At 51.0% G+C, this 27,699-nt stretch overlaps 1 protein-coding gene across 5 annotated transcripts in view; it reads left to right on the forward strand.

Annotated features, from left to right (window-relative positions):
* NTRK3 (neurotrophic receptor tyrosine kinase 3) overlaps window positions 1–27,699 on the forward strand; it is a 338,382-nt gene that overhangs the window by 58,009 nt on the left and 252,674 nt on the right. For all 5 annotated transcript variants that reach the window (XM_050967400.1, XM_050967396.1, XM_050967397.1 and 2 more), the window contains exon 2: window positions 26,347–26,421. In XM_050967400.1, the coding sequence (XP_050823357.1) occupies window positions 26,347–26,421 (75 nt within the window). The remainder of the gene's footprint in view (window positions 1–26,346; window positions 26,422–27,699) is intronic.

Consider the following 27,699-nt stretch of genomic DNA (forward strand, 5'->3'; position numbering starts at 1 on the left):
TATTCTTACTTGTGGGGCTTGAGCAGCAGATAACATCACAACTAGTTCTAATGATGATAATTACCAGATTTCAATATTTATAGAAACTGGTGCTTCCTTCATATCTGCATCTGCTGCTGAGCTCTCACCTTCACACGTAGAATCCTTGGCTAATTATCACTGCAGCTATTTATTTATCTGCACATTTTTAACCCATCGTTATTGTCGCTCTTAGTTAAAATTTGCAAATTAAAAACAAGCCTCTCCCCAAGACTTGCTCATTAGGTTTTGCCAACACAGGCCCTGGGTGAAGTTCTCCAGAGTTCTCCTGTGTCCCCAATGACTCGCTCTGCCCCTGCCCTGAAGTGGCCTTCGCTTCTGCTAACACAGTGGGTCTGCTCCTTTTGTGCATTGGAGCGTGCATGTGTTTGTACATGTCTGTGGGTGTGTGAAAGTTTATGCATGTGTGTGTGTGTGCAAGGCTATGTGTGTCTGAGGGTGTGTATTGTTCGCATGTGCAAGATGTACATGCAGTTGTGTCCTCCACATGTGTAGTCTGCGTATGGGTGCCCTCTCTCCTCGGGAGCTGACTGGCCTTGTACTTTGCCTGCAGATCCTTGCTGGCCTTCAGACCTCTGTGCGGATCAGCTCAGGAGATTCCATCCCCATGCAAGGTGTGGAGGAGATTCACTTATTCAATTTGCTATCTCTCCAGTGCCGCATAAGCTGTATTGATAAATTAATCTCATATTGTTGTGACTAAACAGCCCTGCAGTTTTTTCCACTGTGCAGTCTAATCTGTCTTGACAGCTGTATCATTATTTTATATTTGTTGTAATCTTATTCACTGTATTGGCTGCGCGTGTGCTGTCACACCATCACCATACAGGCTATAGACATGGCTGTCAGCTCCGCACCCTTTCCCCCGTCACACCAATCCACCGAGGGAGTGATTCTGCTCCACTGCGTGCATGCAAGGCAGAGAGAGTTAGCTGCTGTGTCAGAAGCAAACCACACCAAAAGTGATCGAGAAGTGCGGAAGGTGTTTGCGTGGGTGTGGAGCTATGGGTGGCCCGGTATAGCCATATATGGCTGGGCACTGGGCAAAGAATGGCTCACGCGCCAAACACAGCCCACATGGCTCAGCCATGCAATCTGTGGCTGTTCTTTAACCTGGAGGTGGGCTGGGTGAGTTGGTGGTTCCCATAATGCTCCATTCTAAACTGAGAGCCCTGCTTGCATTGCATGCTGGGATGTCTCTTAGTTTAGTTAGTACCACTATGCCCATTTCTGTGGGGTCTCGGGGCATTGGCTGTATTCAGCTGCATTTCATGCCAGCTGGACTGAGCTGCTGGAGAGCCAGTGCTTCACCAGCGTGGCCCTCAAATGGGTGAAACGTGGCCATCATAGTAAACAGTGGAAGGGCTGCAGAGCTGTTGTTCACACCCGGGTTAAACTGCTCTCCAGTGCCAATAGGAAAGTGCTCCTGTGTCTGCTCATAACATAACTTCCTTCTGGGGTTGTTTGCGCTGAGCCGTCTGGGTGCCTCAAAAGGCGGGTCTGCAAGGCCCTTATTTGCATACTCGAGCTTCACACGGAAAGAGCCTCTTCCATATAGCGGTTGCTAGTGGTGTCACTAGGCCATATGTCATAGAGGTTCTTTGGCTGCTGACAAGGTGATTGACGTGGCTGTCTTGAATACAGATGTTTAGCACGACCGGAACTGGGGATGGAGACAGAGGTGCACATGGCCACACTGGGATTGGCTAATCAGTGGAGGTGGGATGCAGGAGAGGGTATTTGCCCAGATGCAGTGAAGGAGAGCAGGGGTCTTAACATAAGCCTAGAGGCAGGGTGGGTGGGAACAGCACGCTGGCACCTGTGATGCGTGCATTCTGGTCCATCACTCACTGTGCTGTCAGCCTCTGTGGAGAAGACATATTTCCCACTCAGGTGTTACAGGGCTTCATAAACACAAAGAGCTGAGTTTCCACAGCACGTTTCAGACTTAAGGTGTTTCCAGGCACTCTGCAGCAGTGAGCTAGAGCCTGTCTGGGCAGAGAAACACATCAGTCATGCTGCACTGGGTGATGGCCCAGGGATGTTAAAGACTGCTGAGTAAGGAGGGTGACTGTTGTTTGGGGTGGGGGGGATGCTGGGGTTGTCTTCAGCTGCATGAAATGCCCTGGGTTCTATAAGTGGACAGCCCAGGAGAGAGGTTGGGTTAAGGTCTCTTTTGAAGGGCCATGTTCCCCCACCAGCTAGGACCCCAGTGAGCTTTCAGCAAAGGTTAGGAGTCGAGTCCTGATGTAAGATCTGAGTAACCTACAGCCTTTGGAGAAGGGATGGCTCCCTAAGCTAGGCTAATACCTTGCAATTGGTATAAATTGTAGCCCCGTGCTGGCCAGTTTTCCCAATGGGCAGAGTATAATAATGGCTTTGCTTTCCTCTAACCCCTTTCATTATAATAACAACAGGAAGCTGCTTGGAGGTGAGGACGCTTCACAGTCCACACCAGTTGGGTCACTTTTATTTTAGTCTCCTTTTACAGATGGGTGAAACTGAGGCACAGAAAGGGAAGGGATTTGCCTGCATTGAGTTAGTGGCAGAACCAGGAACAAAACCCTGGAGTCCTGAATCCCTGCTCTGATGATGACACAGACTCCCTCCCCCCACAGTAATGGTGTGGTTTGGGGCTGATCGCATCCCCCTGGGTGTTGTGTCATGCCCATTAGCAGCTGTGGTAATATTTCAGCCCTTTGTGTCTTCTGATTGTTCACATGGGACGTCACAGACCCTTGAGTGTTCTCCTCCCCTGGCAGCAGCGACTGGAGAGCAGCACATGGATGACCCTAATCTCAATGTCTCAAGCCTGGTCAGCAGTTTCCTGACCGTGGTGTCTATTTCACACCACCCTACATCTGTGGATACTGCCAAACTCCGCCCACACCAGGGACTTTGCAGGGGAAGCAATGGAAGGAGATTAAAAACAGGATCCAGCCAAGCTGCTCCTGGGGTATCAAATACCTGCTAGCGCAGGGGGTGCTGTAAGGTTAGGGCTGCCTAACGTCTGGGAGAATTACTCAACTGGCCTGACCTGCTCCTGCCCCAACGTCAAGGCGATGGGAACTGGCTGGCCCCACACACCGCCTTGATGCTCCGATTGTGGGCAGAGCTATGGAAAGGGAGCATCCCTCTTCATGCTGATCTGGGTTCCATTCCTTGGTGACCCCCCTGCGCCCCCTGCCCTGCAGACTGTTCCTGAGCAGAGCAGTGAGGGCCGTGGTGCAGTAACAGCCTTGCTGGGCCAGTTGTGTGCACAGGCGGGGTTGGGCTTGGGCACCCTTGGAAGGACAATGCGTGTGATGGGAGGCCGATGGACTCCAAGACAACAGATGATATTGTAGGGCTGTGGCTTGCCCTGGTGGAAGGGCAAGATTCCAGGGGTACACTGGGAAAGTATCAAGTGTCGATTTGTCCCCAGATACACTCAATATGAATCATCAGACTGCCACTGGTCCTGGGATCACAGCGCTTACACCCAAATGCTGTAGTTGCCAGGCTAAAGGCTGTTGCCTGCCCCAAACCAGCCAAACTCCAGTTTGTTTTAAACGTCTTTTATTTTTATTGAGGGCTGGGAGGGAAGGAAAGCGGAAGCTCATCACCCCGGAGGGAAATGAAGACACCCGGCCTGGCCCTTAGGGGTACCGCAGTGTATTGGGGATCAGCTCCTGTTCTCCCTTCGTCTCCCATGCAGCTGGGGCTCTCATGTTGCAGGACCCCCTGTCCAGCTATGCTGGTGCCTGTGTCAACTCCGCAGTTTGTAGTGATGCGTAGCTGACCGGCCCTGCTGTTCCAAAGGGCACCGTGTGCAGAGAGAGCCATGATCCCTGGGTCTGGACAGCCACACACCCTGTTGGCAGTGTGCTCTGCTTCTCCCTGGGGTTGGTTCTCTTCCCGTTTGCTCCCTCCTTGCTCTGCCTCGTGCTGCCCTGGTGCTAATGGAAGCCATGGAAACGCTGGTGCAAAATCCCCTCGGCTTGAGAGTGAGCCTTTAACAGGCTGTGAGGATGGAGCATCTGCCCACTTGCTGTAGGAGGTGATCCCAGCAGCTCAGCCCTGCTGCTCTGCCAGCCAGAGAGGCAGAGTGTCTCATTGCAGGAAAGGAGCTCCCTGGACAGGCAGCTGTGCATGCAGGAGGACTCTGTTGCTTTCTGCTGGGCTGGGTAATACAGGCCAAACGAGCCCTTTAACTCCTGACTGTGTTAGCCATGAGCTGGCAGCCAGCGAGGGAATAATGGGGGAAGGAGGTGCTCCCCAGAGACCCTGCGCTTGCCTTGCACCCCTCAATTGTCTCGGAGCTGATAGGCCAGAGGGTGGAGTCCTCCCATCCTGCAGAGCCCAAGTCTCTGGGTACGTGCGACTCCTTATGCTGCTGCAATGCAAGTTTTGCACCCAGGACCCTTGTATGGAGTGTACCAGGCTATGCCCGTGGCTTATGGACCACTAGTGGTGCTCTGAGCCTTTCCCCATGGTCCCCGGGATGACCTATTTTGAGATCCGAACATTGGGGTATTGGGAGGGGAGGCTAGTCCCATTCTCACCAGGTCACTTACAGAATGAGATGAACTGAGAAACCCTGTGCTCGGAGTGAGCAGACTCTGCTCTGGGTCATACCGGTGAGGGGACAGCAGACATCCTGACCCTCTGCATGGCCTTGCAGTTGGAGTGATGCCCTAGGCATTCAGGGCTGCAGCAGCTAGTCTGGCTGTAAAAAAGTGCTGAGCCCTGAAACAAGCAGCATCTCCTCTGCCTACCCCTCACGGACCTGTACTCCAGGGAGCAGCTCCTCCGGGGGAGTGAAAGGACTACCTGGCTGCCCCCCTTCCTTCTCCGCCCACCCCCTGCTCGTCAGTCTGTAGGGGTCAGACAGGTAATTTGGGGACAGTTCAGTTGCAGTGACCAAGAAATTTTGTTTCTGCAGTGGAATTGTTGGGGGTTTTCACTGAACTTTTTATTTACCTCCATCAAGTGCTGGCTCAGGGTTTTGAATGCACAGCCTTGCTGTTCCCTGTGCTGCCCATTAGGATGGGGTGAAGGGGCACATAGATGCCTCGCAAGGCAGGAAAGGGTTAACGGGCTACTGGAGGCCAGTCAACCTGCCCTGCAACACATGGGGCAGGAGTGGGACTCCCAGGGAGGAGCAGAAAAGGAAAGCCCTGCTCAGCTGGGGGAGAGGCTGGGGAGTTCTGCTTGCAGCGAAGAAGGCTGTTGCTGATATGGTCTCCAGGGGAAAGGGAAGAGTTTATGTGCTTGTCTACTTGTTTTGGGCTTTGGGTCTCCTGGTGGAAGTAGACCTGTCAGTGACCTGACCAGAGGGCTAAGTCATTGCGACCCAGAAGGTGTTGGAGGCTGGAGGAACAGCAGCAGACTAATAGGGAAACTGAGTCTGAGCAACTGCTGCACTGCGCAGTGCTGCAAGGGGGCACTCTGGTAAGGATGCCCTATTGCAGATGGGCACACTGCACGGCTTAGGGGATTGTAATTCCGAGTCTCTCGAACTTCCAGGTGTGTATGGGGGCCTGAGCCTCGCAAGGTTCCAGGCCCTGCTGCCTCAGGGGCGGGGAAAGCTGTGATGGGGGATCCTGGCAGGAAGTAGGGGCAGGCTGCTCTGGGCCAGGCTGGGGTATCTCTGGGCAGCTGGCAGCTTTGGAAAAGGATACAAACTTCTCGGCATTGAATCTGAATTGAGCTTCATTCCAGCTTCCAGAGGTTACTCAGTTTGCCAGGTCTCTAAGTGTGAATGTGGCTCATGGAGCGCTCCCACTGGCCTCTTCTTCAGTAGGCTGGTGTAGCCCCTGGTTCTGTCAGACCAGAGCTCAGAAAGTGCTCTGCCCCCACCCTCCTCCTCATGACTTTGTTGCTTCTTCTTCGTAGCGTATGCGCCACATGCCTCAGGTGGCACGTGACCAGGATTCCTCACTGAATTTGATCCACTGGTTGGATCATTTGGGTTGCCTGGGGTTGGCACTGACAGGGCGAGCAACATGAATGCTGATCCGTGCCCCCTGCTTTCTTGCTGTGGCTGGTGGGCTTGGCCAGCTAGTGGCTTCTGCTCAGCTATCAGGGAGGACACATTTGTAGTGCAGCCTTCTGGCTCCTGGCAAGGGGATGATACAGCCCTTCTGTTGCACAGCGTGTGTTGGGCCATCTTGTCCCTGCCACTTCTCCTTGGGTCCGTGGCCAGGTCATTCTATGTATCTGTGTGAGGAGGGGCTCATCTCCCAGTCACTAACTCCCACAGATCAGTAGGGTGGATAGACCCCGGCAGACAAGTGGGGCCTGCCTGGGGCCAGCCAAGCATGTGCCGTAGGACTGGCAGAGCTCCCCCAGTTCAGTCAGGCACGAGATGCCGCCCCACAAAGCAGAAAACTCTAATAAAAACCCAGTCTGGCATATAGCAATAGCGCTTAAGTCCCAGCTGTTGTGGGCTGCTGAGTGAGCCAGCCCCCAGAGGAGTCTCTGTGTGTTGGCATGCAACAACGTCCACATTCGTCACGCAGATGAACTTCCCTTGCTTCTGAGTCTCTTGGATTCCCCAGTCACTTCCCCTGATAACTGACTGTGCCGGCTTGGTGGGGTGGGCTTTTCCCCCTTGGCTTGGTGCTGGCTGCTGATGCCTTTTGATGCCCGTGGTGCCACCGTTGCCATGAGAACATTGGAAGTATCTTAATAGCTGCAGCACCACTAGCTGGCTCCAAGAACTGAGAGATTGTGTTCCGTGCTCAGACTTTCTCTCCCTGCCACTCCGTGTCTCTGCCATTTGGCGTGCTCTAGTCTCACCCTGGTCTGTCTGTCTCGTGCCCGTGTCTCCATTCTCATTGAGTTCTGTGTTAACATGCAGATTGCATCCTCTGATAGTCGGGGGTGATATTTACTCTGAAGCCGGGCTGGTACTGGGACCTCTCAGCCCATGCAGCTGCCTGGGAAGAAAAAGCGAAGTTTGAGTTAGGATTTGCAAAGAATCCAGGAACGTACTGAGATGTTTTCTCTGCTGAGGATCTGCTTTCTGGCACTGAAATTGCTCTGTGACCCTAAATGGCACCAAAAGGGAGGCCATGTCCTAGTAAATGAATTTTCAGCCTCACTACAGAAAGAGGAGGCGCCATCAGGAGCTTGAACTTGGCTTTGCTTCTCGTTCCTTCTTTGCAATTATGAACTGGAATGGCCTCTGGATTCCTTGAATGCTCCTGCAAGATTTGATACCTGTCGGTTAAGCACTGGCCTTTCGGAATGCTTTGGAAATAGTCTGGTGTACTCTAAAATCAGAAATTTATCATGCTTGTCATGTGTGTACTTATCCCATCTCAATAAGAGAGGCGCTCCGGGTACCCTCAGTGGGACGTTGCCTTATGATACAGAGATCTGTGCTTAACCGGACGGCTGCAGCCTTCTTTCTTAGCCAATCAGCTGATCTTAAAAAGAAGACAGGCAGCTTCACCTCTCACAGTGCTGAAAGTAGACCACTGGAGGTCGCCATTGCCCATCTTGTGCATGAAGTTAAAATTTATTGGGCAGTCAAAAAAACCATCTGACTGTTAAAGGAGGCTGCTTAAAAGTAAGCATGTTCTGTGCATCTCCTTTGGATCCTTTAACAAGCAAAACCCTAGACACACTGTTTTCAAATGACTAACTGTAAATATCGCTCCCACATGGGTGCTGAGAGGATAATTCACAGCGCAGTTTATGCACTTACATAGGGCATACGTGGAGTGGAATATTGAGTATGCCACTTTGCCACTGGGGGTAGAGGCATTTCCATTCTGCATCTAGGTCCAAACAGTTGTTTCCTTAGCTGGGTCTGCCAGAAATCCTAACCAAAATGCCATAGCTCCTTTAACAGAGTCTCTCACTGCCCTGTTTCCTTCTACAGTATTTAGAACCCCCCCCCCCACACCCTTGTTAAAAGGACACTGCCAAAGTTGAGAGTGTTTTGGGGGAGGGAGGGCTAGGTTTGATCAGTGATACTTTCTTCCCCCTCCTCCTTCCTCCTAGACCTGGCTGTATCTAGACAGTGTCATTTGTGCAAACCAACCATCCCCTTCCCACAAAGCACTCTGCAGTACCAACTGCCCAGCACTCATGAGCAATCCCGTGCCCACACACTGGCATGTGCATCTCCAGCTCTCCTGACCACAATCCTACAATAACACACCAGCGGGTCCACTTTGTGGGGGAAACGTGTTCAGAAAAGCGACAGATTTTTTTTTCTTTGACGCTTCCAAGCAATGATGACCAACTGCAGGAAATGAAAACATTATAATCTCGAAAGGCTGCTAATATCACTACCAGGTGACTTTGTTGGAGGGAGTCAGCTGCCGGGGGTGTTTGCTCCTTCTGATGGGTCATTGAGGGCTGAGCTTGGGCTGAGGTAGTGGAAATCTCCCCCCCTTGGGGCGTGGGGCAGATGGCGGTGGAGGGCTGTTGCTGCTGGCAGCTCAGGCAGGACAGGCTGTGGTTTTTCTGCAATGGAAGGAATAAGAGCAATGGGCACATAATAAGCTATCTGGCAATAGCTTGCTCGGAGCCAGTGGCTTTGCTGTGGAGAACAGGCTCCAAGCAGGCCAAGGAGAGAGATTTTAAATCCTCTGTGGCAGCACTGTGAAGATAGGGAGACCGGGGCAGGCCTCTTCCAATCTGCCAGACAACCTTCAGTTGCTGGGCCCCAAGGCCCTTCGAAACAGCGTTCCGCTGGGGAGGGGGCGGGCAGGTTGGCATTATTCCAGCCCAGCTGGGCATCACTGCCCAGTTGCTCAAGCTTCATAAACATCTGAGGAGCCAAAACGCTGGAGGATCAAAGTTCAGGCTCCTTGGGAGCCATTTAGAAAAACAAATGCTTCGTGGGAGCTGAAAACAAGTCCAAGAAAGATTGGCTCCATCTCCCCGCCTCATTGGGAGCAGCAGCAGCACAGCAGGTTTCATACTATCTGGTGCGTGTGGGAAAACTAGTGCCTGAAGTAGCTTAGGAGGGAGGGAAAGGCTGAGGGAAACGGAGGAGGATAAAGTGGGGGTGGGGTGGGGGAGGGAGTGCAGAGGAGGGAGAGGACAAGAAGAGCTCAGGCGGGGGGCAGGACATGGAATCTGTTGCCAAAAGCTCATCACTGCTCAAGGAGCACAAAGACCTTCTGACACTTTGAAGTTTGCAAATCTTAACTTTTGTTTTTACAGCTTTTGTGATAGTCCGAGGAGGTACCTCGGTGGGGGGTGGGGATAGGGGTGGGGAATCACGTCTGCATTTAAAATGGAAAAAAGCATCTGGCATAGAAAAGAGAACTCCTAAATTTTGATTCACAGGGAACCTTTTTGTTTTAAGTGTGTGTGGGTGAGGAGGGGAAAGGGGGCAGGACTGGGGCAGCAGGAGGGCTGTGGTTCAGGACTAAGGTATATGAGTTCAGCTGCAGGTGCTGGAAGTGGGGCTAGGGAATGGAGTAGCAGGGGGCTGTGGGGTCAGAATTGGGATACAGGGCCCTGGCTCCTTAGTCCCCACCATATCTAGGCAGGCTATTGGTCTGGTTTTAGGATGCACAGTCCTGTTTTTAGATGGTTTGTCCCCTGTCCAATACTGAGACAACACTAGACATGGCTTTGTCTGGTATCACCACGGTGCCGGGGTGACCTCGCTGGTCTGTGCTCGTGGGGTCATGCAAGCGGGGGCAGGGCGGCACCCTCTTCAAAATGGCCTCCTGTCTGTGGTGTGCACACGTGGGTGCACCATGGGGGCAGGCCCCGTCATTCCTAGAAGTACCGATGTGTCCGTTGTTGTGGGGATGTATGAGTAGCCACCCTACCTGCATCTCTGTCGTTAATCGTGCCATCTGGTGCGGCCTGGAGCTCTGTATACCCTTTGTCCCTCTGGGAGTCTGGGCCTGGTGCAAGAAGTGAAGAACCACCCTCTGTCCATTTGAACCCGCAGAGGGAATTGAATAAGGCAGAATGTAATTTAATGAGTTGGGATTTGGCCCGGATGCTGGGCGTAGCACCTTGATTCTTGAAGAAAGTGCCGTACGATCTTTACTGACCATAGCGGGTCAGGACCTCATGCTTTCATATGAAAGACTAAGAGGAATAAAACAAGTGTCCTTCATCCAGAAGCCAGGATGGCTCTCACTGCCTCGGCTAGCTCTGTCCAAGAGTTGGCTCTTTGGGTCCCCTAAGGCCACCTCCTAAGTCAGGCGATGTTGGCCTGTCCTGAGGCTTGTGCTGCAATTGAAATTCTCAGGAAGCAGCTTTTTCCCTTGGGAAGCCCTCAATCCCAGAGCTGCAGGGTAATGAAACATGAACAGGTTTATGGTAATAGTCCCTAATCCAGAGCATATGCTCCTGATGCACAGCAGATAAGTCTCTAACGAGCAGCAGCAGGGACCGCCTCTCTGATGCAAAGGACTGTTTTAGCCATGACTTCATGAAGGAAGCTGGCACACTGGCAGCGGGTGAGATCGCCAGCCACACACCCAGCTCAACAATAACAAAGAAACAGCCCATCTGTGGGGAGAAATAGATGACTTTAGTCTCCGGGGATGTCAGTCTGAAACCTTCCACTGGAGCTAAAGGGAGAGACAGGTTGGTCTAGTGGTTAAAGCAAGGGACTGGGGCCTTGCCTTGCAGCTGCTGCATTCCACCCCAGAAGTGGTTGTATTTCAGTACCGGGAATTATTTACATCTGTGTCAACAGAGTGTAAAGTGCTGCTGAATTAGAATTCCCTCCTCATGCACTCATCCTTGGGTGGTGGGTTACACCTGCTCTGTTGGGTGTACATGACACAGGGTGAAAGGCCGAGGAGTAATTAGACCTTTGGTGCCTCAGTTTCTAAAATGCCACATCTCATTTGAAGGGGTGTCACAACGGTTAGTGTCTGTGAAATGCCTTATGATTGTCTGATGAAAGGTGCTAAAGCAGCGCAAAGGTTTATTAATACAATCGCTTTGCTGTCTGATCCTGGGCAAAAGTGGGGCAGGGACGACACAGTTAAGGGACACGAGGGTAGGATGTGGTTATAACAGCATGTGTGCAGAGCGTAACAATGCACAAACAGCGCCTCCATTCTGTTCCTCTGATGAAGGCAGATGGTGTTAGCTGAGGTGAGGTGACATGCCCAAGGCCCCACAGAGACTCAGAATCAGGAATAGAATGTAAGAATCCTGACTCCCTGTCCTGTGCTCAGACCAGTAAGCTGTGCTGCCTCTTAGGCCAGGTCCAGACTAGAGCTTTAAATCGATTTTAAGAGCTCTAAATCGATTTAAAGCTGTAACCGTCCACACTACAGAGTGCATAAAATCGATTTTAAGGGTCCCTAAAATCGATTTTGGAACTCCATCAAAACGAGAGGAGTAACCCCAAAATCGATTTTTTAAAATCGATTTTATGATAGTGTGGACGGCCATCGAAGTTAATGGCCTCCGGGACGTATCCCACAGTGCTCTAGTGGCCGCTCTACACAGGTAAAGGTACTCTTCTGCTGGCCAGGTAAACAGGAAAAGCCCCGGGAAGTTTGAAATTCCATTTCCTGCTTGCACAGCGTGGAGCTCTCAGCAGCAGAGAGAAGAATGCAGTCTCCTGAAAATAGGAAAAGAGCTCCAGCATGGAGCACACAGGAGTTACTCGATCTGATAGCTGTATGGGGAGAAGAGTCAGTGCTTTCAGAACTGCGCTCGAGCAGATGAAATGAGAAAACCTTTGAAAAAATTTCTAATGCGATGCGGGAGAGGGGACATACCAGGGACTCGTTACAGTGCCGAGTGAAAGTGAAAGAGCTCAGACAGGCGTATCAGAAGACCAAAGCAGCAAAGGGCAGGTCAGGCTCTGCCCCCAAAACATGCCGGTTCTACGACGAGCTTAACGCAATATTGGGGAACAGCGCAACGACGAACCCCCCCTTGTCTGTTGATTCAGAGGTGGGTGTCGTGATTCCTGCAACTACGGAAGATTTATTTGATGGCGATGATCAGTATGATGAGGACCAAGAGGAGGAGGCTCCAGCAGAGAGCACAGAGCATTTTATCCCCCTAAACAGCCAGGATCTTTTCCTCACCCTTACTGAGGTTCCCTGCCAGCCATCTCAAGGCAGTACTCCAGAAAATGAAGCTGAGGGACCGTCCTCTGATGAGTGTAATTTTTTTTACTAAGAGCTTCGGTTTAATGTAAGCCTTTTTTACTGGGTGCTTCAAATCACTACCTGTACTTAGAGTCACTGACCAAGTAGATTAAAAACCTTTCCTAAAACAGTGACCCATGAGGTGGTTTTTAGAAAAGTCTCCATTGTAACAGGGCGGATTCATTCTGCTTGTTGGGGGAACGCGAGAGCAAACCGGGGAAGGAGAGTAGCTTCGCCGCGGTTTGCTCTCCCGTTCCCCGAACCACCCAGCAAACCGCAGGCAAGGAGACCTGCTTGTTCGGGGACCGCGAGAGCAAAGCAGGGAAGGAGACCAGCTTCGCCGCGGTTTGCTCTCGCGTTCCCCGAACCACCGAGCAAACCGCAGGCAAGGAGACCTGCTTGTTCGGGGACCGCGAGAGCAAAGCAGGGAAGGAGACCAGCTTCGCCGCGGTTTGCTCTCGCGTTCCCCGAACCACCGAGCAAACCGCAGGCAAGGAGACCTGCTTGTTCGGGGACCGCGAGAGCAAAGCAGGGAAGGAGAGTAGCTTGATTACCAGTACAATCTACTACAGGGATTACTAGCCATTATTAACTTACCATTTTCTCCGGGCACGGTCTGTGTGCTCCCCTGACCTGCGTCTGAGCAGAACTCTCTGTCCTCAGCCACAAGCAATAAGTATTAAAGGAATCCTAAGGTGACCTTGTGGTAAAGTAAAATGTTCAAGGTTCGGTAACAGGCACAGGTCAGTGAGGAGAAAGACTGTATGCATGGTTGTGTGAAATGTGTCTCTTATGATTCTTTTATCACTCTTTCCAAACCCCACCCCCCCCACACACAGCTGCACATTTCTCCAGCCTCCCTCTCGCTTCTCATCTACGTGGGGGGGGGTATCATAAGAAGACTGAGGAAAAGGAGGACGCGTGAGGACATGTTCACCGAAATTATGGCAGTAACCCGTACAGAGAGAGCTCTGCAGGGAGACTGGAAGCAATTGGTCGCAAAGTACAGGGAGGCTGCCAGTCAACGCGAAGACAGGAGGGACCAACGCGAAGACAGGAGGGACGCCAAAAATGATGTCAGGTGGCAGGAAGATCAGCGCTGGCAAGCAGCAACTCTGGATCTTCTTCGTGATCAGACTGACATCCTCCGCGATATGCTGCAAGAGCTCCGTGGTTTCAGAATGCCCCTACAGCCCGTGTATAACCTCCCTCAGTACTCACCCTGTCCCACACCTTCCAGAACCAGGCGTGTAAGAACGCGTGGGGGAAGGCTCTCTGCACCAGCCCCCTCCACTGCTGCGGACACTCCAACCAGAAGGCTTTCATTAGATTGAAAAGCCCTTTGTGTCCTGTTTTTTTCCCTCCTCTAATGATCCAAACTTCTCCCATGGCACCTTTGCCTATTTTTACTCTCAGGTCATGCTATTAAGGCAGTGTGACTGTAGTTTGGTAATGAACTAAAGCAAGCAGCTTTGGAAAGCTGCACGGAAGCTAGTTATCAGCATCAGGATTTGACAATTGGGGATATGGGTAATAAAGGGAAAACAAAGAAAGCAGCCATACCGTAACCTGGTCCATGAGAATTCTTGTTCTGTCTTCTCTGATGCACTTTCTTCTTTCAAACCTCCCTCGCTCCGTCCCCCATAGAACGCTGAGTTATGAAATTTCATGCACAGTATTGTAACAACAAGCATGATGCTTGATTGATGAAAGGGTCTGATTTTAAATAAAGAACACAATTCTTGTAACAAATAGTAGTAACTTTATTTTCAATAAAAAAGCAGTTAAGGAAGGTTGCAGGTACTGTGCCTAGCAGCAGACGGAAGCAGCTAATGGTGGAGGTAGGTAATAATTGGGAAATACAGAATTATATGTTTTCCAATGGACAGCTCTCGCAAGTAACCTAAGCAAGCAATTGAGGAATGCTGCAGGCAAAGTATCTTGCAGCAGCAACACCGCATAGACGGGGAGGGCAGCAATCAATTGAAAGGAAAATCAGCATTCAAACTGTACCCTGGCCCATGAGGAAGCTACTTTTCAGTGCTTCTCTGATGCGCACAGCATCCTGGTGAGATCTTCTAATTGCCCTGGTGTCCGGCTGCGCATAATCAGCGGCCAGGTGGTTTACCTCAGTCTCCCACCCCGCTATAAAGGCCTCCCCCTTGCTCTCACAGAGATTGTGGAGCACACAGCAAGCAGCAATGACAAAGGGGATATTGGTTTGGCTAAGATCTGAGCGAGTAAGAAGCGTTCGCCATCTCGCCTTAAGCCTGCCAAATGCACATTCTACCACCATTCTGCACTTGCTCAGCCTGTAATTAAACAACTCCTGAGCACTGTCAAGGCTGCCTGTGTATGGCTTCATTAGCCAGGGCATCAAGGGGTAGGCTGGGTCCCCAAGGATAACTATAGGCATTTGGACATCTCCAACTGTTATTCTCTGATCAGGGAAGTAGGTCCCTTGCTGCAGCCGTTTAAACAGTGTAGTGCTCCTGAAGACACGTGCGTCGTGAACCCTTCCTGGCCATCCCACGTGGATGTTGGTGAAACGTCCCTTGTGATCCACCAGGGCTTGCAGAACCATCGAAAAGTACCCCTTGCGGTTAATGTACTGGGCACCCTGGTGTTCCGGTGCCAAAATAGGGATGTGGGTTCCCTCTATGGCCCCCCCACAGTTAGGGAATCCCATTGCAGCAAAGCCATCCACAATGGCCTGCACGTTTCCCAGAGTCACAACCTTTCGAAGCAGCAGCTTAATGATTGCTTTGGATACTTCCAGCACAGCAGCCCCCACAGTAGATTTGCCCACTCCAAATTGATTCCCGACTGACCGGTAGCTGTCTGGCGTTGCAAGCTTCCATATGGCTATTGCCACTCGCTTTTCCACTGTGAGGGCTGGTCTCATCCTGGTATTATGCCGCTTCAGGACAGGAGAAAGCGAGTCACAAAGTTCAAAGAAAGTGCTCTTACGCATGCGAAAGTTCCGCAGCCACTGCGAATCGTCCCACACCTGCAGGACTATGCGGTCCCACCAGTCAGTGCTTGTTTCCCGTGCCCAAAAGCGGCGCGGAACGGGTAGAACCTCACCCATAACCATCAGGAGCTCCAACGTGCAGGGGCCCGGGGAGTCAGAAAACTCGTTCTCCAGTTCGTCATCGCTGTCGTCCCCGCATTCAAGCATTCTCTCTTGCATTTCTGCATCATGGGTCAGCAGTGATAGAACGAGAATGCGTGAATTATTTACAGCATTCGCGATCAAGGACAAGAGCAGACCTGGATCCATGCTTGCTGCAAAATGGCGTTTCCCTCACTGCAGCCAGTAAAAACAGCGCGAACTGACTGTGTGCCGTTTACAGGAAGGGGGGGGGGGCTGTACCCAGAACCACCCAGGACGGGGACTTTGATCCCATCATGCACTGGGCTAGTAACCCATAATTCCAAAGGGCAGGGACCCGTGCAGGAACTGTGGGATAGGTACCCAGAGTGCAACGCTCAGGGAAAAGATGGACGCCAGGGAACATGGACGCTCAACATCGATGTAAGTAGCCCTAGTGTGGACACGCAAAATCGATTTTATAAAGCCTGCTTTATAAAATCGATTTTAATAACATCGATTTTACCCTGTAGTGTGGACGTGGGCTTAGAGGAGGACTAGGGGACCAAATGCAGTTCTTTGTTGGCGGCCTTCAACGTAGCTTGGTCCCAGTGAACAAGGTTTTGTTTGTGTGAGCGGAAATGCAGTGATCGAGCAGTTGCACTAATTGCTTCTGGAGGCCTAAAGCTCTCGCTGGGGAACCCAGGGCTCAGTTCTGACTGATGGTAACAAGGACATGACATTAAGGAGGGTGTTTGTGAACAAAATCCCTGCTGCTGCTGCCACCAGCCAGGTTTCGTCTCGGCTGCTTTGTCTTGTGAAGCAGCTTGTTCTCCCTTTGCGTGTAATTCTTCTGGCACTGGGAAGGCCCTGGCTCTAGTGTGTGAGAACAGGAGAGCTCACTAATTCTGGCAGGTGGCATTGCCTCTGTGGTGGAATGGGGCAGGCAGTTGTCAGCTAATAGTTCTGAAACATAAGCCCTGGAGTGAGGACAACCAGCCCCATGAGACAGGAAGAGGGGGTGAAGGTACTGCCCTGGTGAACTGGAGGGAGGATGTAGTCAGCCTGAGGGATCAGTGCTGGGGTCTGAGCACCCAGATCAGCCTAGTCTGGGTGTGAGCAGCCCTTCTGCAAAGCGCTACCCAAGTTACCTGCACTGGTGCTGAGTTTTCCCATGCGTGTTGCTGAGAGACCAGGGGGCATATGCCATAGTGCTCAGCCCCGCAGTGAGCGGAGGTGCTTGAAGATTCTTTCCCTTTGAATTGTGAGAGGGCTTGTCTGTCTGTCGAGGAGCACAGGGAGAATTGGGGGACTGTCAATACTCAAATGGTTTAGCCTGCAGCCTACTTCAAAGTGGGTAAGTTACCAACCTGAGTGAAAGCAGCACCTGGGCTGTAACCTACACCCCTGCCCAGGCCAGCTAGCCTGGATTGAAAACACCACTTAGCTCAGATCAGAGGGTTTTGAGAGTTGATTGGTTGGGGGCAATGCCCGGATAAGAGCCTGGACTAACTCTGTACTGAAGATAGACCCTAAAGGTATGTCTACACTGCACTATAAACTCAGGGTTAATAGGATTTGAGTTAGCAGACCTTGGCTTGAGTGTCTACACTCATTTGTAACCCCAGGTTAGGAACTGTTGAACAACCTGGGTCTCCAGTATCTACACTGCATTATGCAGGCCTCAGTCCAACTACTTGTATCCCAGACTTCCTGGCGGCTTCCCAAAATATAGCTCCTCTAGCCCTTTGTTTGTGGTGCGGTGTGGGAAAATGAGACGGTCCACAGGACAAAGAAAGTCAGCCTGTGGGATATGTTGGTGGATTCCCAGAGCGTGCGTCCAGTGGGTCTGAATCTACACTACAAAGCAATAGGGCTTGAACCCTGAGTCCTGGCTTGACTCAGGCTTGGACCCTTAACCCTTGTGGGGTCCTGGGACCTTGGGTCTGAGCCCTGGGTTAATGCGATTTGTGTGTAGAGGGAAGGGGGCTAGGCTTGAGCCTGAATTTGAACTCTGGGCTTACATTGCAGTGTAGACCTGCCCTTATAGCAGTGTTTCCCAGACTTGGGGTGCAGCTTGCACAGGGAAAGCCCCTGGCGGACCGGGCTGGGCCAGTTTGTTTACCTGCTGCGTCCGCAGGTCCGGCCAATCGCAGCTCCCACTGGCTGCGGTTCGCTGCTTCAGGCCAATGGGAGCTGCTGGAAGCGGTGCAGGCTGAGGGACGTACTGGCTGCCGCTTCCAGGAGCTCTCACTGGCCTGGAGCAGTGGATGCGGCAGGTAAACAAACCGGCCTGGCCCGCCAGGGGCTTTCACTACACAAGTGGCATCCCAAATTTGGGAAACATTGGCCTTAGAAGATGGTGGAAAACAAACCCAGGCACAACATACAGGGGATGTGATGCCTGACCCCCATATGTAAGATAACATTCAGTAAAGAATCAATAACATTGTCAGTGCCTCTCTTCCCAGCTCCTTTAACAAAACTGAAATGCGGAGCCTAGACCTCTGTCCTGCGTGCTTATGGACTACTAGCAAGCATTGTGTAGCTAGGCACAGCATTAGTGCCTGGGATAATTCTATATGGATTCCAAACAGAGCTTAAATATATCACTTACAGGATAGAGGCTGGTTTTCTAGAGCATCTTCTGTACTCAGATGCCTTTCTATGGCAATGAATTTAGATACTGCAAATGAGGCAGCCCTTGAGCACTGAGCAATAGCTCCCAGGTAGCCTGGGACAGCAGAACATGTTTTGGTGAGAGGGGAGACACTAGCTGGACACTGAGCTCATCCTGACTTACTTGAAAAGTGGCCTTAACAAAACAAATTCCACACCAGCTATCGCTGGTGCCCTGCAAACTGTGGTGGGGCTCGTGAGGGCAGAGGAGAGGGATTCTGGGGGGAGAGATGAGGGGAATGTCTTCAGTGTCTCAGCAGAGATGATGCAACGCACCTCCAGCTTCAAACCAGATTGCAAGATGCGTTGCAGAGTTATTAACTCAGTGGCAAGGGAGGAGAACTCGGAGGCTTTGGCAAAGAGAGCTGCAGAGGAGAAAGTTCTTGCACTTGCATTGTCTGGTCAGGCTGTGTGGAAGAGGACAGAGGAGGACGCAGTGCTAGGCAAGGGTGGGAATAGGAAGAGGAGGGGTCGTTTTATCTATCCCTGAGGGGCACTGCGAAATTGTTCCCTACAACCTATTTCTCCTCCTGCCTGCTGTGTACCTGCTGTCTCCCCATGATGGCGCTCCAAGGGGGTGCTGATTCCACCTCCTGTTGCAGGAGACTCAGATTCCACATGGTCAGGAAACTCTTAATGATATTCAACTTAAATGCTCTTTTGCTTAACCCATGGCTCCTTGTTCTGTCCCCTTGAATCCTCTGGGACCAGAATGCAGACCTGAAAACTGTTTCCTGCTAGCTATAGATCGGACCTGTCCGTTAGCAGTTTCTAACTAACGGTGCTGTTTATTCGGTTATTGCACCTTTCTGAACTAATATAGTTCCTCTGAATGATCCTCTATGGACCACTAGGTCATGCGCGGTTGGGGCCATGAACGGGTAACTGCCTCATCTCCTGCATTCTTGCCCGAGTCCTATGCATGCCTCATGCACAACATCTGTCCTCACATGTGCTCTATAAGGATTTGGCTAGAGGCACAGATTTGCATGTGTCACAAATGTAATGTTTTATGATCATTACCTTGACAAATCACAATTACACCCTAGAATGATGCTGTTAATTATTTCTCCAAAGCTGGAGTCATTTTTTTTCCCAATGACCTCGAATTATCCTCTAACGATATAAACTTCCTCAATGCTGGGAGACTTTTTTTTTTTTTTTAATGAGCCCATGGGGAGAGGGAGTTGAGGGGAAATCCATCCATTTAATAGGGAAAATATTGCCCTTATAAGTATTTATGTGTCTGTATTTCCCTTTGATGCTCAGTTACTGATTCAATTTTATAACTTCCATGTTGAGTGAATTAAGTCTTTCATGCCCATAGTTATTAAATGTATGTGATAAGTGCTTTATAATGCTGTAAAAGGTGGCTTGATTTCTTTACAGCTTCATCAGAAACTTTTATGGAGTATGCAGGTATGGGTGAATGGAGAATGCAAATCAGAGACTGTGCTGTGTTGTTTAATCTCCCTAGGCCTTCACTGTGCTATGGGCTTTTTTCTCTGTCTCCCCTGGGGCATGCAAAGTCGCATGGCAAGGCTGCAGTCAGGACAGACAGTTTCCACTTAACCTTGCAGCGGTTTGGAGCATATCTTCAACTGCTCCCGGGCACAGGAGAGGAGAATCCAAAATCAGATTCCATGATAGCTCTTTTCTGGGGCTGAGCTGAGAAGCAGGGCTGAGTTATGGCAAATAAGGACTGATGTCTAAGGAGAGGTAATTTTTTTTTCTTTCAGTGTGCTCAGCAGTGAATGAGCTAGTTCTGGATGTCCCATGAATGTGACCTACACTCTGCCTTTCGCCTAGGGCAGTTGGGGTCAAGGAGAAAGCTGAAGCCCTCCTATGCAACACATGCTAGACAGCTGACTCGGGTAGCTTAAGAATGCTACTGAGAGCCACAGATGTCCACATCATCTGGGCAGTGAAATTTCCTGCATCTGCTGGACTGGAACTGTAGCAGCCTTGTGGAGAATGGCCCTGAGGTCTGCCTTGCTTCACCGTTCCACACACATCCTCTGGCTCCAACAGCTGACTGAGATGGATTGGCATTGGCTGGATGTTTAGGAATCAGTAATGAATTGAATTGTAAATAGCCAAAGGCCAGTTACTTAAGAGCCATCATTAGCTGAGTACCAAATGCCACAGGGATTTGAATGCAGGTGGAGCTTTGTGGGTATGCAGACCGGTTTCTCTTGGGTTCCTGAGTGAATCTGAGAGCTTTGAGAGGAAGGAGTGACTGTTGTAAACTGAAGCACTTGCCCCTGCCAGGTGTGGGGAGTCCAGTACAGTCCTCTCTGGTGTTGCCTCTAAGCCTACAGGCACTGGCCAACAGGAGACATGATGTTTAGTACAGGGGGTTGTAAATAACGGGAAGGAGGGGTCTGTGTTACCCAGGGGAGAGAGACCTCGAGCCGTGCACAGCTCCTGCACTATCAGATAGGCCAGTGTTTCCCAAACTTGAGACGCCGCTTGTGCAGGGAAAGCCCCTGGTGGGCGGGCCGGTTGGTTTACCTGCTGTGTCTGCAGGTCAGGCTCATCGCAGCTCCCACTGGCTGCGGTTCGCTGCTCCAGGCCAATGGGAGCTGCTGGAAGTGGCAGCCAGTACATCCCTTGGCCTGCGCCGCTTCCTGCTGCTCCCATTGGCCTGGAGCAGCGAACCGCAGCCAGTGGGAGCTGCGATCGGCTGGACCTGCGGACGTGGCAGGTAAACACACCGGCCCGGTCCGCCAGGGGCTTTCCCTACACAAACGGCGTCTCAAGTTTTGGAAACACTGAGATAGGCTGACAGTACCTGAACACTAAGGCAGGAGGAGCAGAGACGCATTGTGTGGTGGCCTCTTTTTATCCTCACTGGAAGGCAAAGGCCTCTTCACAGGCACTCCCCTTCCTGCCTACCAGGACGGGTTTAGCAAAAGCCAGCCAGTGCAGGCTGATGGGGGGGGGGGGGGAGAGCCAAGTCTGTTGCTGCTCTAATCTGGTGGAACTTGCCAGGAATTGTTCATTTATTCATTGTCAGTTGTTGCCTTTGATCCCTGGACTGAGCCTCTGAGTTCTGAGGTTTTCACAAAAACACATCTGAAAATTAAAGGGAAGGGGAGAAAGTGCACAGCGCTGACTGTGAACATCTGGACAGTAGCAACCTGCGTGAAACTCTTCAGCCGTCACTCGCTGGTGTGACTGGGGTTATAGCAGAGGGGGCTCTGAGAGAAAACTCAGGGTGCTGCAGGGGCAGGGTATAGGTGCTCTTCCCTGAGTGAGTGCTGACCCCAGTACCCCAGCACAACGCTGCAAAGCAGTGTGTGGGGGGACTCATGGGGGCACCAGGCCTTCTGAATCCGTGCTGACTCCAGTGCCCCAGTGTGGGGGTAGGAGGTGATGAGCAGCAGGAAGCAATGGAGGTGATGCCCTCTGAGTCAGTGCTGACCTCTGTGCCCTAGCACGGTGCAGGACCCCGCTGTGCTGCTGGAGGGGGCCATTCTTCAGATGGAACATAAACCCAAGGCCCTGTCCGCTGGGTAACAAATCTCATGGCACTCCTTACCAGAGTCGCAGTGGTAGCCCCTCAATCACTGGCCATACTCCTTCCATCTCGGGGAATTATTTTGTTGGCTCTAAATTTCCCATGTGATTTCAGTCGGAGACAGGATTCTTCGTAACTTCCTCTCTGCCCTGAACCTTGTGTCATGTCGCTGTGTGGCTGCCTGCAGCTTCCAAGCTAGCAGAGGTTAAGTTCAGTGGAGGCAGAGTGACCCCTGTACGCAGAGCTAGTTAAATGTGTTGGGATCAATTGGCAATTTGCATCAGTCTTTGTTAGTGTCATTGTAATGGGATTGACACCGAAAGGGTGGAGACGTAGGCAGAGTGCACTCTCTTCTGCAGTCATTAGCAGGATGCTGGGGGCTATAGAGATTGCCCGGAGACATCACCAAACACTGTGGAATTGACCCAGGATCTCTAGCATCCCGTCTACAAATGGCAGTGGGTCCAATGGATTGTCAGCGGCTCATTGGTATTCCTGCAGGTTATTGCTGTTTTGCATTGCAGTGGCCTCCCAGATTGGCGTGCCAGTCACAAAACATGCTGAAGTGGGTTTCAAAAGAAGTCCTTGAACCTATCGACTTTTTAAAGTACCCGTCAGCCTGAGTTTCACAGCCTGTGGCTTTCTTTCTCCTGACAGCTGGGAGAGGCAGAGAGCTGGATTCAATTGGCTGCTGCTTTTTAAAGAAGGCTCCCTTCCTCCCCTCAACCCCACCATGTTCGTATCTGCATGGTCTGGTGCTGGTGTGCCAGACAGTTTGTTTACAATGCTAAACATATCAGATAATTTAAAGCTAATGCTCCTGTCTAGATCACTAGACATAATACTTCTGGATGACAAATCAATTTCCTCATTGTCCTATAACGGTGCGGAGTCAAATGCACAGCTTGCATTTCCATTGTGTGTGTGTGTGTGTGTGTGTGTGTGTGTGTTTATTCGAGTGCTGCTTGCTTGCTGGAATCCAGCGCTTATTTTGTAGCCCAACATCCAAACACAAATGTGGGTCTTGAGTTACATGTCTCTAAAAGCCATGTCATCTGCTCAGGCGTTGTGGAGAGAGGGCATCCTCATGAAAGTCCACTCCAGATTATCTAGGCAAGGTACCAGGTAGGTGTGTGTGTGTGTACTGTATGTAGAATGTAGTGTAGGCATCTCTCTGGGCATGTCTCTGTAGTGTAAGGCGTAGAGCCAGGAAGGTGTGTAAGGCATAGAGCTAGATGCCTTAGAGGACTCCAGTGAGCTGGCAGCTTATGGCCCAACAGCTTGTCAGTTCAGTGTGGGAGGAGCTTTGCACGCCAACCCTTGTTTCCCACTGAGCTTGCTTAGCCCGTGAGTGTGTCTGTTGGTGTGAAGGGTGTTCTTCCCCTAGGCTTGAAGACGGGGAAAGCTCCTTCCTGTTTCCAATGTGCAAACTCATGTGGGAGCAGAAATTACCCCATTGTCCTGTGAAGGGTGTTGAGAGGGACTGGGATGAGGAGCCTGTTACTTCTTGGTCACTGATTCCAGTTCAACCTAGGTTTGTGTGTGTGTCTGCTCAGTGGACCACCTGCAGTGAATTGGTGGTTCTTGTACAGACAAAACTACACAAGATCTTTTCAGGGGGCAAGACAAAGATGCCACATTTATTATGATAACAATTTGATTTATGATCAATAACTAATATCTTAATTCTTATACACACACATTATACCTAATACCTACACACACACACACACACACACACACACACACACACACACACACACCCATTAGATGTTCTGCAGCTGCTGCATAGCTACCAGTTCTTAAGATAGCTTGAGTTCGTGGCTTGATTTTGCAGCTTGGGTTCATAGCTTGTGGCGGCTAACTGGCCAGGAAAGCCGGGCACAAGGACAAGCTGGGTCTCTATTGGGCATGCACCGATGCCCTTCCATGTTGGCAGCAGAATGTTACTCTTCAAAGTCTTCCATCTCACCCATCCTTTTTTGTAGGCTTTAGTTTGAATCCAGAGTCTATAGGTCTTGCTGTGTCACGCTGCCTCTGGGTTTGGTGATTGATCACCCGTCAATTGCAGGCATGACTTTCAGCTTCGGACCTGGCTTTGATCTGCCTTCTATTGTACCTTTTCTTTTTAGGGTGGACTCTTCTTACTTTGTTAGGGCTCTTGTCTGCATCTTCAGCCTGTGGTGTTTGAACTTTATTTCATCAGAACAGGCTGGGGCTGGAGGTTGATTCCATCATCCATCCATATCTCATTCACACATCTAAACTGAACTAATAAGATTACAGCAGGATTTGCAAAAATGAAGGTTGGAGGAAGCTTTTACAAAATGGTGTGAGCGTTTTAAAATGGGGTTTGAATTACGATATGGCAAACAGTGAACAGAAGTTACAATGTAGACAAGTGTAGTGGATGGCAAACAGAAGTTATATTGATAAAGTGAAAAATTAAAAACAATTTCATTTATGAGTTCTACATTCTTGCCCTACTTCCCTGTAGACAAGGGTCCACTTCACACAACCAACCATTGTCATGGATGTTAACTAGCCCTTGGTGGCTGTGTCAGCAATGAGGTCAAGCACTGAATGCACAGGGGAGACAAAACTCTCTTCTGTTCTCTAGGTTGGGCTCCCACCAGCTCAGGATTGAGGCCCCCTAGCAGGAGTCTGTGCTTATAGGGGTATATCTGTATAACTAGTGGCAGTGAATCTCAGAGCCTGGAGTTGACAGCTGTGTAGATACTTGGGCTCTGAAGCCTAGGGAGGGATGGGCTCCAGAGGCTGACCTCCAGTTCGAGCCAGTGTCTATACAGCTGTGTTTAGCACTGTAATGCGAGCCTCAGTCTGTAGACCTGGGTTCTGAGGCTCGCTGTGTAAACGTACCATAGGAATTAAACAATACAGCAGTGTCAGCTTTGTTTTTTTCCCCATTCTCTATAGCATGCCTGTCTGACTGCCTCAAGTGTGTGAGGAACTCATTGTAAAGACACATTTTACAAACTAAGCCAGATACCATGTCACATAAACACTCCCCAGGTAGCGAAGAATAGAATCCCACCTGTCACTCCCATTAGCAGAGTGGATAAATATAGGTGTGCTGTGTTGCTGTAGCCACTTCACCTTGGATGGCTCCTTGAAATGTGTGTTAACTAGTTATGCCAAACAGCTTGTTCCACTTGTATTTAGCTGTGACACTGAGTGTATTTCCCTGGTCTGAAGAGCTCTGTATAAGCTCGAAAGCTTGTCTCTCTCCCCAACAGAAGTTGGTCCAGTGAAAGATATTACCACCCCACCTTGTCTCTCTGGATTAAATGTATGACCAGGTCCTTCCATTTCTGTTATACGATATATCTCAATCACCCCAACCAAAGCACCTCACCCCAAACCAGAGGTGGGCAAACTACGGCCCGCGGGCCCCTCCTGTCCAGCCCCTGAGCTCTTGCCCCTGGAGGCCTGCCCCCAGCCCCTCCCCTGCTGTTCCCTCTCCCCCGCAGCCTCAGTTCACCCCACCGCTGGTGCGACAGTCTGGGCGGCGGGGCTGTGAGCTCCTGGGGAAGCGCAGCTGCAGAGCCTGGCCTGACCCGGTGCTCTGTGCTGCGCGGTGGCATGGATGGCTCCAGCCGGGCGCCTGTCCTGGCGCTCTGGGTAGTGTGGCCCTAGCGCTGCCAGCCACCGGTGCTCCAGGCAGCGCAGTAAGGGAACGGGGAGCAGGGGAATTGGATAGAGGGCAGGGGAGTTCGAGATGGAGGTCAGGGGATGGGGGTGTGGATAGGAGTCAGAGCGGTTGGGGGGGAACAGGGGATTTGAATGAGGGCAGGGGTCCTGGGAGGAAGTCAGGAAGGAGGCGGGGGTTGGATGGGGTGAAAGAAAATGAAAATGAGCCACCACGCAAATGGTTCTTCGGTGTCATGGAGGTCACCCTTGCAGGAGCCCACAAGTTCCCCTGCTTAGCCCAGGACCACATACCTGCCACTGACTCCTAAGCTGTTGTTTCCTCACCTGGTGAAAGAGCTGCAGAGGCTCCGCACGCTTAACTTTGGGGACACTTATGCCCTATTATATGCAGGAGTGCCCCTTCCCCATGTGCTGAAGAGCCTGCTGATTGGAAACAGGAAATCAGATCTACCGTTGTCCATACAAATTCTGGTTGGTGGATCAGCTGTCTGGGGGGTGGAGAGCCCTCTGTCCTTTCCCTGGATCCGGCTGCTTTCAGAGCTGTCTGCCTTCCAGAAGCTTCAGAGACCAGGAGCCCTGAGGTGGACCCTTAGCTCTATATGTTGTCGCAGGGCTGGACCCATCCTAGGCCATATTGAAGACTGGGTTTTTTGAATCTAGGGGAGTCAGAGCTGAGTGCACTTGATCCCTGAAGGGACCTTATCTGTTTGTCGGGCAGCTCAGCCTTTTCCCAGTGGTGCTAGTGTCTCTCATGTGGGGATCTTGATCCTTATCTGTGCTTTACACATGGGCAGAGTGAGACACACACAGAGAGGAAGTGACTTGCCCAAAACTCCTCCCTCCCATTTGGCTACATTAACCATCGGAACCAGGTACCTCCATTGGCCCCTTAATAAAATATTAAAGGACAGGACTGGAGAAAACTCAAGGTGATGGCTTCACCCCCAAAGCTGCAGTGAATGGGAAATAATAAAAAAACCAAGAGAAATTGTTTTTTGGGGGATTATAATGGAAACCACATGAGCTCCAGGCTGTGGGAGCAGCAGCTTATGTGGGTGTTGCAGATGCAATAGTGTCTATTCCCCATACCCTCCCCGTGCCTAGGGCTTTGGACAAAGCCAGAGAGTAGATGACTCCTATAGACCATTACCTGGGTGTTGCCTGTGTCATGCAGCACTTCACCTGCATGGAAGGTCACTTGACTGTCCTGTTGTGCCTGGGGCTGAGCTTTTCCTTCCTCTCCACAGACACATAGAGAACTGGAAGAACTTGCAGACGCTGAATGCTGTAGACATGGAGCTGTACACGGGACTCCAGAGGTTGTGAGTATCATGCATGTGTGAGGGCGAGAGACCTGAAGGGTGGTGTGCGGGCAGCCAGTTCAGGTTGCAGCAGGGAAATATTGCTCCTTTCATCCTACGGCCTCTGACCTATGATGCTGAGAGCGTGACTGACTGTTCACAGGCAGATGTAGAACCTTGCCCTTCTCCTTAACTTTTGCAGCTTTCCAGTCCTAGATGGAGCCCTGGTCAGGCAGACTGTGAACTTCACAGAACTGCCAATACACTTCAGTCCTAACTTCAGTCCTAACCTGGATCACCCTCTGCTTGTCCAGATCTGGGTCCATGTGCTGCACTGCTCTGCTAAGATGTGAGACGCCAGTTATTTCTGTCTATCTGGTTACTTACGTGGCTCCCATCACAGTAGCAGCTGAGTGCTTCGCAGTCACAGCGACTGTGTCCTCCGTATACCCGTGTGAGGTAGGAAAGTATTTGAACCTCCATTTTACAGAGGGAGAGCTGAAGTAGTGATTTGTCAGTCAGATGGGACATCTGTGGTACAGTCAGGAATGGCACCCAGACCTTTCCAATCCCATTCCAGTGCCTTAAACTGGAGCCTCTCTCAAGCAGACATTGAATTATATTGGGCGATGGTTCTGTAATGTGGATAGACATCCACCAGGAGTTAAGTGGTAACTCTCCAACCTCATTTCAGTGGGAAACCTACAGTATATCGCTCAGCTTCTTGTGCTCAGCTCCCCAGCAAGCAGTGCACCGAACCAATCCCCAGCCTACGCAGCCTGGGCTGCTGGTTGAGATTTAGTGTAGGAAAGCTGCAATGGAGTCTGGTATCTTGTCCGTAGAGGAGATTAAGAAATCATGGCCCTGGTGCTGATTTAGCTCTGCCAGAGCACAAGAGGAAGAGAATCCTCGTCGGCTCTTATTATGCTGGGAAAAACTCACTTGTCCTCAGGTGCTCAAAGCAAAGAGATTTTCTCCTGGGTTAAACCTGTGTGGTGCTCCCCAAAGGATGTATATGTCTATCACAGATCTCTAGAACAATGAGCCCAAGGAAACTCTGGACCAGAAGTAGCCAGGACCAGAGGGGGTGCAGTCAGGATTGAGAGACACTGGCAGAGGTGTGTTTTGGGAGCTCAGGACTGGAATAGCAGGGAGTGCGGCTGGTAAAGACTGAAGTGCATTGATAATGGTTTGTGGGGAAGCCCAGGGCTGCAGTAGCAGGGCGTGCTGTGGGTCAGGATTGCGCTGCATTGGCAGAGCTCCGTAGGAGAGGCTTGCACAGCGGCTGCTCATGCTACA

The sequence above is a fragment of the Gopherus flavomarginatus genome, chromosome 9 (genome assembly GCF_025201925.1).
Source record: "Gopherus flavomarginatus isolate rGopFla2 chromosome 9, rGopFla2.mat.asm, whole genome shotgun sequence".
Taxonomy (NCBI): Eukaryota; Metazoa; Chordata; order Testudines; family Testudinidae; genus Gopherus; species Gopherus flavomarginatus.